The 12,190-nt window shown below is 39.9% G+C and overlaps 1 protein-coding gene across 1 annotated transcript in view; it reads right to left on the bottom strand.

Annotated features, from left to right (window-relative positions):
- LOC120566032 (inactive N-acetylated-alpha-linked acidic dipeptidase-like protein 2) overlaps positions 1–12,190 on the bottom strand; it is a 519,707-nt gene that overhangs the window by 492,881 nt on the left and 14,636 nt on the right. The window contains exons 2-3 of the mRNA XM_039812233.1: positions 2,186–2,362; positions 834–1,002 (exon numbers count right to left, since the gene is read on the bottom strand). Of these exons, the coding sequence (XP_039668167.1) occupies positions 834–1,002; positions 2,186–2,354 (338 nt within the window). The 5' untranslated portion in view covers positions 2,355–2,362. The remainder of the gene's footprint in view (positions 1–833; positions 1,003–2,185; positions 2,363–12,190) is intronic.

Below are 12,190 nucleotides of genomic sequence, written 5' to 3'. Positions count from 1 at the left end.
TTTTTAAATAGTCAACCCAACGAATAAATGCAAGTTTAACTTTCAAAAACTCATAAAGTTGAGTTAAAAATCGACAACTTGTATAAGCTCGTTCAGTTACAAATAAGAAATAAGTGGACATAACTAAATGGGTCTGTAATATTTTACAGTGTACCCTTTAATATTTTTTATTAAACTACTGTTTTCAATAGTGTTTCCTGTTGACCTCTAGCCTAGAAATCTAGACGCACCCTAGCGGCAGCAAATTTTATTTGCAGCCAGGGGGGTCTAGGCACTCTGTTGGCTTGCGAGCTGGAAAAACCAAACTCTGGTCAGGCCAATCACATCGTGTATAGAGTCGGTGGGCGGGCTTATGGCTGCTGCTGCTGCTGGGAACAGCGGTCTTCTGGAAGACTTGGAGTTAAGCTTTTCTTTGAGAAAAGAACAAAGAACGGCACTGAAATCATTCTTAAAAAAGGAAGATGTGTTCGGAGTTTTGTCTTACTTAATCTATAAACTAGCTTCGCTACCTTCTTTGTTGCTCTGCCTGGTTGTAGCCTATCCTATTGCGTGCAGAGGTAATTTGAAAGACAACCGTTTATCCCACCCCTCGGATTGAGCCCTGTCAATGCTGAGTTCCCAGACCAAACATCTTGATGTGGGTCTGGCTTGTCAGGCTAGTTGACCTCTGGTCTAGAGATTAATCCATGATGATGAATTTGGTGACACCAGATATTACTTATTCTGCTGTAGCAGATCACTGAAACACATACAAGTTGTATGTATGACATACCTGCAGCAGGACATTTCTGACTTGAGTTATACAAAGGTTACCTGGGCATTCCTTGAATTACCTGAGCAGGAAGCAGTGGAGCCGTCGTTGGCCTTTATGGCCCGGAGCCCTGGTGAAGTGGGAGATGTAGTTGGGATCCTCTTGGAGACGTTCAAATCGTCCATGTGGTGAAACTGAGACAGTTGGCTGGATGGGTTCCATCAGCTCAGGGTCAGGGTCAGGGACAGGGTCTGAAAGTGATATCACTGACAAATAAGAAATATTTGGCAGTATAGGTCACATTGACTAATACACTCTTTGACAGTGGGATATGAAATAAAAATGTAATGCTCAGTTTTGAGTTTTGAAACGATCAGCCCACTTGCTTGAGAAGGAATTTGTGAGTATAGAACACCACTACTGATACAGAACTCCAGGCACAATTTAAAACACAGTCCTTCAAAGCTGAAGAACTCAAGTCTAGCTTTAGGGTATTTATGAAGTGTCTCTTCTTGGCAGCTGCTGGCAGTGGTAAACTTCTCACATTAAAAGCAGTATTTTTTCACAGTGATGGGTTGTTTTAAATTATGGGTAAGAGTTCTGTGCAAAACACTTTTTAAAATCATTGAAAGCACGAGACAGAAACTTGTTTTGGCATGCTGGAAAATATCTGCCAACTTCAAGATAAATTACACAAAGAACACTGAATCATATGTTTATTATAAGCATGTTTAAGTCATACATGCATCAGAAATCTGAAATCAAAATACTGTACTTTTGCTGGTATATAAATCACTAAACTGTTTAGGGCCAAAATACATTTCTGATCTGCTGCTACATCATAAACCACCAGAGTCTGGGGACTGTGGTCCAGAGTCCCCAGAGTCTAAACTAAACAGGGGAAAGCAGTGTTCAGTTTATATGCTCCACATATCTGGAACAAACTCACACAAAACTGCAGGTCCGCCGCAACTCCGTTCTTTTAAATCAAGGCTGAAGACCTTTCTTTTTGATGCTGCCTTTCATTAAATAATTGTTTATTTCTTATAGTGCACTGTAACTTTTATTCTCATATTTTATCTGTTTTTAATTTTTTAATTGTTTTAAACTGCTCTTTAATGTTTTATGTAAAGCACTTTGAATTGCCCTATTGCTGAAATGTGCTATACAAATAAAGCTGCCTTGCCTTGCATTAATATGAGCTGTAATTGTCCTTTCAATAGAGCTAATAGTAAGTAGGACTGTTAACGCAATAATGAACAAGTTAACGCTAATTCCACAGATTTCTTTTTGACAAGCTGCATAGTCAGATGAAGTCAAATTTGGGATCTGCTGGTCACTGTAGCGCTGTTATTTCATTATTATTATTATTTTTTTTTTATTTGTCCAAATAAGCAAATATCTTAATCCATCTAATCTTAAAGAAAACCCTACCTGATCTCTGGCAATCCATGTGTTGCGTCTGCATGCGGTCCATGCTTGGTCCTGGTTCCTGTAGCTCCTCCTTTTCCAGGTCCCAATCGAGATCCATACCTCCAGAGCAGTGCAGAACCTCACTGACCATTGGGCCACCCTGGGCGTCACACACCTTCCTGTATGCCATGTTGTCACCTGGATTTCAAATGCATCAAATTTTCATTAATTTCAAGTTTCACAGAAAAAGTGTCCCAGAGTTCTATAAAAACCTTCCTGGGGTCATATTGGAAACATTAATTCTAACACCATTGACCCATAAGCAAAAGCCCTTAACCTCAAACAGCTAGCGTCTCTTGTCCCCTGTCCGTGTGAGGAGGCGCAGGAGTTTAAAAACAGGCTTCATTGAAATAAAAATTGCATCCTTTCTATGCTAATGATGCTAATGCTACATTTTCATAATGAGTTCATGGACTCAATCTCTACTTTCAAGACTTGCTCAATACAGCATGAATTTCATTTAGTAAATTATGGTCCCATTTATTTTATACAAGATGACCACAAGCCACACTGGCTTGGGAATGCCTCGGTATCCCCCAGTCAGAGCTGGCTAATGTGGCTCGGGAAAGGGAAGTTTGGGGTCCCCTGATGGAGCTGCTGCCCCCGTGACCCAATCCCGGATAAGCAGATGAAAATGGATGGATGGATAGATGGTAAAGCAGGGCATGTTTTAGGGCGTGGCTACACACCGACCTATCAATCAGGACAGAGGCTAAGCAATGTGTATCCATGGCCGGTTGGGCCCTGTGTACATTAAAATAGCCGTTAACATGTTTTTGGGTGATCCCCTCTCTTTCTCTTCTCCTTTCCTGTCTAGCCACTATCGAATAAAGGGTAAATTCCCAAAAAATTAATTATTTTTTTTTTATGTTAATTGGAACATTTTGTTCACCTAAAAATGTCTTGTTGAGCATTCGGTATCACCTTGCCAAAAAAGGCTAGCTAGCTAGCTAGCGCTAGCTGGTAACTGAGGGGAAAGTCTGCCAATTTTGATACAGTTCTGTGTATTGCTGTACATGCAGTGCCCAGAGGTCTCTGTTTACCCGCCTACAAAACTCTGACTCTGACTTGCTTCAGCCGGTTGAAAATCGCTAACTTTCCCTCTTTAAATGTTTAGATTAGCACAGCGGCATTGAAACCATACATGACACTGGCTTAGCATCATCTCCCAGCTCCGCCCTCCGGTCCAAATATGGTCACTACTGGCACCAAAGTTCCTAGATGGCGATGGCCAAAATGCAAACTGCTGGCTTTAAAACGGCAGTCCAAAAACTAATGAGTGACGCCAACATTTCTGTCGGACAACTCTTTTTTTTTTTGCCAGAGCCTAATTAAAATGAATAAGGAGCTAGCCTAAATACATGGGCATATAACCCAGGCAGTGTGTGTAGAAAGCCTGGTATCAGCCACTTCAGATTGAAACTGCTCATTTGACTCAAGTTAATGGATGTTACATTAGCACTGAATATAGAAGAAAATGTGATAAGTGTGGTTAATAGCTACTTGGGCTAAGTAACTGACCAGAACCTCTCAGCACACAATTATGAAGACTAAAAGCACTGCAGGGTGTACTAAGATGCATTTACACACTTTAATATGACTGCGAGAAAGCAAGTTAGGGCCAGTTATAGAGTTAAGTACTGGACCTGAGTGAGTGTATGTGTGTTTGTGTGTGTGTGTATGTGCGCAACAGTAATTCATAGCCTTAGGGGTGTGGTGAGTATGTCTGAACTTGGAGATGGTGAATGTATGACTCTGTGTGTGTGTGTGTGTGTGTGTGTGTGTGTGTGTGTGTGTGTGTGTGTGTGTGTGTGTGTGTGTGTGTGTGTGTGTGTGTGTGTGTAAACCAGCTCTGGGTTCAATACAGCTCCTAAATAGCATCATTAACCCTCACCACGGCTAGAATCACATGCATGGAGATTTTGTGTGTATGTGTGTGTCTGATTGGACATCAGCTATATAAAACCTCAGCTGTGTCTTGGTATGTCATCAAGTTTAACAGTCCCTTTCACACACTCCATCATCAAAGTCTACCATGAATATGACAAATTAACTGCCCAATCCATAACTGTTTGCCCCCAAAAAACACAATCAAATGCCTAAAAAGTGCAGTCAAACTTATGGGCCATAATTCGGTGAGAACCACTGTTCAAGATGGTTTATTCAAAACGGCAGTCCACAAACCAATGGGTGATGTCACTGCTGCTATGTCCACTATTTTTACAGTCTTGGTCCCTCATCAGGATCGGCAAAGCAACAAGCCAGATTCCTGCCGACTGTGCTAACCTCCTGCCGACTCTGCTAGCTTAGGCTAGCTATCCAGCTGTCCCAGTCAAGTTTTCAAATGTAAACGACACCGAGGAAAAGGTGGAGAAGATGAGCTCAAGCTTGCTAGACCATCTCTGCACCATCTACACTATGCTGTTATGTAATCAGGATAGGGAAAACAACTCACCAGTCTCCTGCTGACTGCTTCCTCCACAGCGCTGCAGAGGAAGGTCTGGCTACTCCACACAACATTCCGGGATGGGAGAACAACGTACTCTGGTTTATTGGAATTTCTTTAAACCAATCACAAGTGTCATGGGCATCACTAAGCGCCAAAATAGCCTGGCGAAGGAATTTGTTTTGGTGGAATGTGTACATTCAAAAGATGTTTTAGTCATGCAACAGAAAACGCAGATTCAACAGAGTCTAGCTAGCTGTCTGGATTTAGCCTGCAGAGATCTGAGGAGCAGTTCACCATAGTCCTCATAAATGCACCGGCGTTTAAAACTCCAACACAAAGAAAGCGGAAGGTAACAGACATCCGGCCGAAAAGGACATCCGGCGGAATTTCCGGCGGCACCCGAGCAATCCCGGAAGTGGGAATATCATGGATACAGACTAACCTCCTGTCAACTCTCCTAGCCTCAAATGTAAACATTAGAGTAAACACAGAGAAAAAGGTGAAGATCAGCTACCACCTACGGCTACAATCCTGACTAAGCGGACAAGCCAGACCATCTCTGCGTCCATCTCCATCTCTTAATCAGCGTGGAGAAATTGAAAACCGACTGCGACTTCTCTGCTGGGGATCCTGCTAGCCAGTGTGCAGGCGTTGGAGGTGAGCTGGGTGGCCTCCGTAGGTTTCCAGCAGGATGTCTGGAGATGTTGGTGGCCTTTCGCCGAGACATGGAGCGCCGCTGCCATTCAACCAGGTGACTCTTTTTCTGTGTGCCGATTTGACGGCCACATTCAGGTTGAAGGAGCCGATTGGATTACATTTCACTGGAATTGTATCTCGTACTGTAGGATCTCATGCAACAAATAAAAATGTAATTTTGTTGATTGACCAATATAGTTTTTCAGTCAAATTCTGCACATTATACCTTTTATACACATTACAGTAACATAATTACAAATTAAGGGATGTAACTTTTTAAAGTTTTTAAAATTAACAAAATACATTGTCCCTTCTCCAAGTCTTTACAATGAAGTTAAAGCTTTGCAAAAACAGAAAATGCTACTTTGTTTCTACATCTGTATAAGGTTTCACCAGTCTAAAAAGATAGATATTATTCAAGTATGACTTATTAGGAGAGCTAGTTCCAGGCCCAAAGAGCATATCAGCATCCTTCTTTGGCTGATTTTACTGAATCTAACGACTTAGATTTTGAAGATTAAAGGAGTCATGACAGAAGATTTGGGTCTCTCCCAAAAATCTCTTTCAGAATGTCTTTTCATGCCAGTGGGTGGCACATGATCTGCAATTCTGGTTGTGGCCACTACCCCGAAATGAACTCACAACCCAGTGCTGTTCCTGGGGCTCTGTTACATTTATTTATATAGCACTTTATACCCATAGGCAACCCAAGTGCTTTAGAGAATACACAGGTGAAAGCACAAGAAACTAATGATAAAAAGCAATTAAAGCAAGTAAAAGCACAAAAAATACAGTCAATAGAAGCAAACACAGAGTAAGAAAACAGGCAAAAGCACACGTAGTAGAACAATAATGCGAATAGAACAAACAATCAAAAGCACTCAGAATAAAAACATTAAAGCAAACTCCAAATTGTATTTGAAAGAAAATTCATCAAAAGCATGGTAAATAGGTAGGTATTTAGCTTGGATTTCAAAGTAGTCAGCATTGTCTCAAGTCTTAACTCTCCCGGCAATGTGTTGTTTGAGCGGCACGCTAAAAGCAGCTTCAGCATGGTTTAGGCTGTTATTTTAACCAAGACAATGATGAACCATAAAGCCGTTATTCATGCTTTAGTTGCCAGTAGTGGATATTATAGGAATGACAAATGAAATGCGTTGTTGGTAAATATTTTTGCAACATTCAGTATTGACATTTTGCAGATAAATTTTTTTTAAGTGTCCTTAATATGTTGTCAGCAAACATATTTGAGGCTGCACTAGTTTCTTTTAAACTGTATTTGTAATTGGTAAAAGTAATGTAATATTAAGTATGCAGGGGCACCTGTATTGATATGGCATCACTGTACTATATCATTGTTTAATATGTGTCACATTATATAGATTTGAGGTGTTTAAGATCATTACAGCCTTAATTAGATTATAATAATATAGCAACAACTAGAAAATATAACATCCAGCACTAGCTCCAAAATCTATCAGTTTATATAGAAATCTATGGGAAAATGACCCTACTTTATTTATTACCTCAATAAACATTTCCCCTTTGTTCATGTCTTCTTCAATACAAAATGATGTTCATTTTGTAAATCATGGTCCAATTTATTTTCAAATTTACGATAAAGGCTATACGCCAACCTATCAATCACGGCTTAGCAATGCTAAACATGTGTACATTAAAATAGCCGTGAACTTGTTTTTGGATGTTTTTGTCCTAAACTTTTGACCCTCTTACTGTGTTAAGAAAGTTAAGAAAATGTGTTCAGCCAAGGGAAAATATAGAAAAGAAAATACCAGTACCGAATCTAACTTCTGATTGGGTGAGCAACCTAAATCCCGCCCCCAAAGTCGCCCACTGCCCACCCCTTCTTTCTTTTAGTCTGAGGCCATAAGTTCAGGGTCAAACACATAGAGCTCTGAAGCAGACCGGTCACTTTGTGTCCACTCTCTCTGTTAACATAAGCTGAGATGAGCAGCGCAATATTCCAAATTTGATACAGGTCACGTAAACAGCATATTCCGGTTGGATATTCCAAAAAAGGCCTTTTTCCGAATATAGCATTTTCCGATTAAGACGTGGGATATTCCGGTATTATTCAGGTTTTAGATGCATTCTTTGGACATGTATATAGCGCATTTGGAATATGTGTCTCAATCTGTTTTTTAACGCAATTTACCGCCTCTTGCCAGCCAACAGTTTGTAGGGCTGCAGAACCGATAAGACGGAGAAACACAGCTACTTTTAAACATTATCAAAGACTTTGATATCAACAGGTTTTTGGATATGCGCACAGATCGCTACACCGACCTTTTCAAGAAGCTGGTTGAAGGAATGAAATTTCGCACGGTCCAACAAGTCCACCATCGCTAGTAAACTGAAAAAATCTTACTTTGCACGGCTACATGTAAACAGGAATATTAGTGGAATATTCACTTTCATTAGCCATATAAACTTTGTCAGAATATTGTCTTTTCGGAATAAAGGCAAAAACCCGGAATATTATGTGCATGTAAACATAGCCACTGATGCTACATTCCATTCTTTATATACAGTCTATGTTTCAGACACATATAAAGCATATTTTATCAATGTGTCTTGCACAATTGTATGTCAATTGTTACACCATTGTGTTTAAGACATTTCCAGTCTCCGACCCACACCATTGTTATTCAGACGTTTTACAATTCCAGATCAGTTGAATGAATGAATGCCTTTATTGTCATTGCATTTACGTACAATGAGATTGTAGAGCCACTCTAGTTCAGCTCAGTTCAGCTCAGTTCAGCTCTGAATAGGTCACAGATGTCTGAGCGATTGCTGAATTGTCCTTCTTTAGACGGTTGAGTAGCCACTCTTGTTTTAGAAAGCAGGTTCAAGAAGATATTCAGATAGAAAGGAGAAAGTGGAAAGAGGAATACACAGACAGAGACAATTAGAAGAAGAGTCCTGGAGAGCGGGGACGGTAGACACAGTGAGGAGAAAAAAAGACACAGAGGCAGTGGCAGAGACACAAAGCCAAACTGTTGAAAACACGACGGCCAGAAAGAGTGTTTATAGATGAAGGAGAGAGGGTAAAAAGCAGAGGGAAGAGGTCTGGGAGTTCCCTGGCATCAATCTTCAATGCTCCACCACACTTTCATTACTTCTAGCTCAATGCAGATGAAGGATCCTCTCAGTAAAATGGAACAAAAGTTCATTTAAGTACTGACCCCCTATTAGAGCCACACACACACACACACACACACACACACACACACACACACACACACACACACACACACACACACACACACACACACACACACACACACACACACACAGCCTGATAGCTATCACTGATGGGGAGTGAAAACCTTGTAACTAGATTCTCTCTTTTCTTTTTTGTTGTTGTATGTACATGTAATTTCTTATTTAGACTTCAGAGAAGCATTTCATTAAAGATCACACAATTGCCTTACAAAACACGCAGAATAAGATCCTTAGGCCATAGCTAAGTGTCTTATTCACTTTTTCCCTCAGGGCACATCCAAAGATAATCACTCTAGACTTTTGTCAATAGTGCCCCCAAGTTGTACACTATCTAGGAGGTTGTTTCAGGAGTTAATGAAAAGGTTTTGGTCAACTCTGTAGCTCACCATTAAAACAATGTTAACAGTGTATTATATATGTTTTCGGGCATTTTTATTGAATTATGAGATTCTTGTCTAGCAAGAATCTCATGATTTCAGTCAGATATTGGAAATTCTGAGCAATAATTAATTATCCTGCATTCTGGTGAATTTTATGCACCTATTTCTAGCTTTTCCTGCATCAATGTATGTTGTATATATCTGTATTTATGTAAAGGGAAACATAGATGACAATTCCAAATATATATAGTCCAAAACTATAATTGTATATAATGGACTCTCAAGCATTCTGTATTGCGTTCAACTATCGATTCTCCTGTGGATTAGTGTTAACTTTTTTTCCATGACTAAGATGAGACGATAACAAGTCTGCGCCAATGTCCAAAAACGCTGACAAAGACTAAATTAACATGCATTATTGTTGATGAAAAAAGACGATACTAAAATGTTTTGCATAAAATAAAAACTAAGATAAAATCTCTCTTCATTTTCGTCTACAATCGTCTCTACTTTTCCATCATGAGATAGAATATTCAGCTGTTACTAGGGTTGGGTACCGAGACCCGGTGCTAATACCGCACCGACCGGTGCCTTAACGGCCGCTATCTACCAGACTGAATAGCAACGCGGATTTCGGTGCCACTTAAATGTCTTTGCTTCTCTTTGATGCTCCTAAACGGACGTTAGAGGCAACCGAAACATCGCTGCACGGGACGCTAGTTAACACTATACTTTGCAGCAGGTAACATTAGCCTACCGTTAGCTAGTTAACACTACACCTGACAGCAGGTAACGTTAGCCTACCGTTAGTTAGCAGCTGGATTAAACACGGTTAAAATGCTGACAGCTAAACGGTGTTTGTCTGTATTTCACTGTAGAGGATTCCGACAGTCTGCAGCTGCTGTTGTCTGAAAAACAATACATACAGTATGTTGTGTTTACTTCAAACTCGCCTCGCCAGCCTCATGCTGCGTTCAATGTTATTGTAAAATACCATTTTCCCATAATTTTCCTATTCAGTGGTTGTTTTTGTCATTTAACAGGAATTTACTGGTGAAATATGGAGGCTTGATATTTATATAACTTTATATAATTTATTTTTATATACTGTAACTATTTGACTGAAATGGTTATCAGAAATAATCTCAGAAATAATTTGTTATTTAAAAAAAGACTAAAATATTTTGTCTAAAACTTGACTAAGATATATTGAGTTCTCTTTTGACTAAAACTAAACTAAAATGACGAGATCTTTAGTCGACGAAAACTTGACTAACAAAAAAAGATATGTGAATGACTAAATATGACTAAAACTAACAACGACATTGGCACAAGACTAAGACTACATTAAAAATAGGTGACAAAATGAACACTACTGTGGATCCACTTTTCTCATATGATGTTATCTGTGCTGATTGATACAGCACACATGTAGACATAATTTACTTCTCACTCCTCTTTTGCATTGTTGAAGTAACCTCTTTAAATGTGCATGTGGCACTTACTCACCTCAATGATGCATTAAAACCCTGGACTTTGATAGCCCAGATGTGTTTCAGCAAGATATCTGCTCATGTTCGAAACATTCTGCACATTCAAAATACAACTCATCCCATCTGTGTTTTCTGAGAGTTGGGGGAGACGTGACGCAAGAATGAAGTCCCAATATTTCAGGAAATAATCCACCTGCAGTCTGCTGTGCATTACGTTATTGCTCTGATGCTATGGTAGATCACATACAGATCATCTAACAGACAAAGAGCCCCGTTTGAGACACTGGTTTCTGAATGAGACAAAGTTTAGGGAAGCACCAGCTGTACGCTGCTCTACATCGGAGGTGGAAAACCGAAACCACGGCAAGAGCACAAGCGCGTAAACGAAATGTCACGGGAATTTCAAACAAAATGTAGTAATATTATTGCATACCTAAACTTTGTGTTGCCTACATTTAAAGTGACAACCTGGGCTACAGTCAATAATGACCTGGCAATGTCAATCATTTGGTGTAAGATGGTCATAATACTCAGACCGAGTCAGTAATTTCCCCATCTTGACCTGCCGACAAAATCAAACGTGTTTGATATAACCGTAAATTTAAAAGCTTTAGTGCGTAACTTTTTGATATTAATGAACGTTACATCCAAATACATCCACATGAATTGCTACAAAGCTAATTAAGACTATCAGCTCCACACCACTCTCTGTATTTCAGTCTATGTTCAGAAGATTGTGTCGTCCGGCGACTTTTCTGCGCAGAAACTCAAGTGAAGATGATTACCTCTTCTGAAGAGTCCATGTTTTTTTTAATCCTCCCCGTCTCTTTGGCTACTAGCAACTGCGTGGGGGCAGTGCACAATCACAGAAGGCTTGTATCATGTGGACGCACTGACAGTTTTGTTGTCATTATCATATGGGGGCAACAGAACTACGCACTGTTTTTAAGTCTTAATAGTGAAGTTAAGTCACATAAACATTGTCAACAATCAATGGGTGCGCTCCCTCCAGCACCAAACAGGAAGCAGCAAAGGTTAGAGCCAGTGTTGTTTATGGTTGCAATGGCACCGCGCTAAACACTAAAGATGGAAAGCTGCCGATTTTTAACACTTCTGAAGCGAGTCATCCTGCAGCGATTTAGCAGCGGATAAACGCGGAGCTTCGGAAGTAGTCTTCTAGTACATAGTAGTCAATAGTAGCTGTCAGTAATTTTTAACGTTAGCACGTCTATTTTTTGAAAGTTACTGCCCTTTTCCAAACGGTTTCCAAAGACTGCTTCTCATATATGTTTTCGTAAACCAAAGTACTGGACAAATTAAAATGCTGACAACTCTGAAGTTGAAACCTATTAATCAGTATGATGATTGGACGGATGCTTATACAATTTAGGGGAGATGTAACCTAATGAAAATGATGTCTGCGGTATTTAACTTTATCTAAGTGTCAAAGTCATCCAAAAGTTATTGAAAGACACAGGATTAATATATAATACTTATTTGAAGCATCCTGGTGCAATCAGCAGTAGAGGATTACATTTGAAAGTAGTTTCTCTCACCGTGATCTGACACCAAAGCAGGAATTCAACACTATTTTCTCACATTAAGTCCCCTGGGCTAGATCTGAACTAAGGTATTTGTTAGTCCTCCTCTGACTGCTGCGCCACTGCCTCCTTGTCATTTCTAGTTAGGTGCTGTTGAT

Source organism: Perca fluviatilis, chromosome 9, assembly GCF_010015445.1.
Source record: "Perca fluviatilis chromosome 9, GENO_Pfluv_1.0, whole genome shotgun sequence".
Lineage (NCBI taxonomy): Eukaryota > Metazoa > Chordata > Actinopteri > Perciformes > Percidae > Perca > Perca fluviatilis.
The sequence above is the reverse complement of the archived record's forward strand: the minus strand, read 5'-3'. Positions and strand labels throughout refer to the sequence as shown.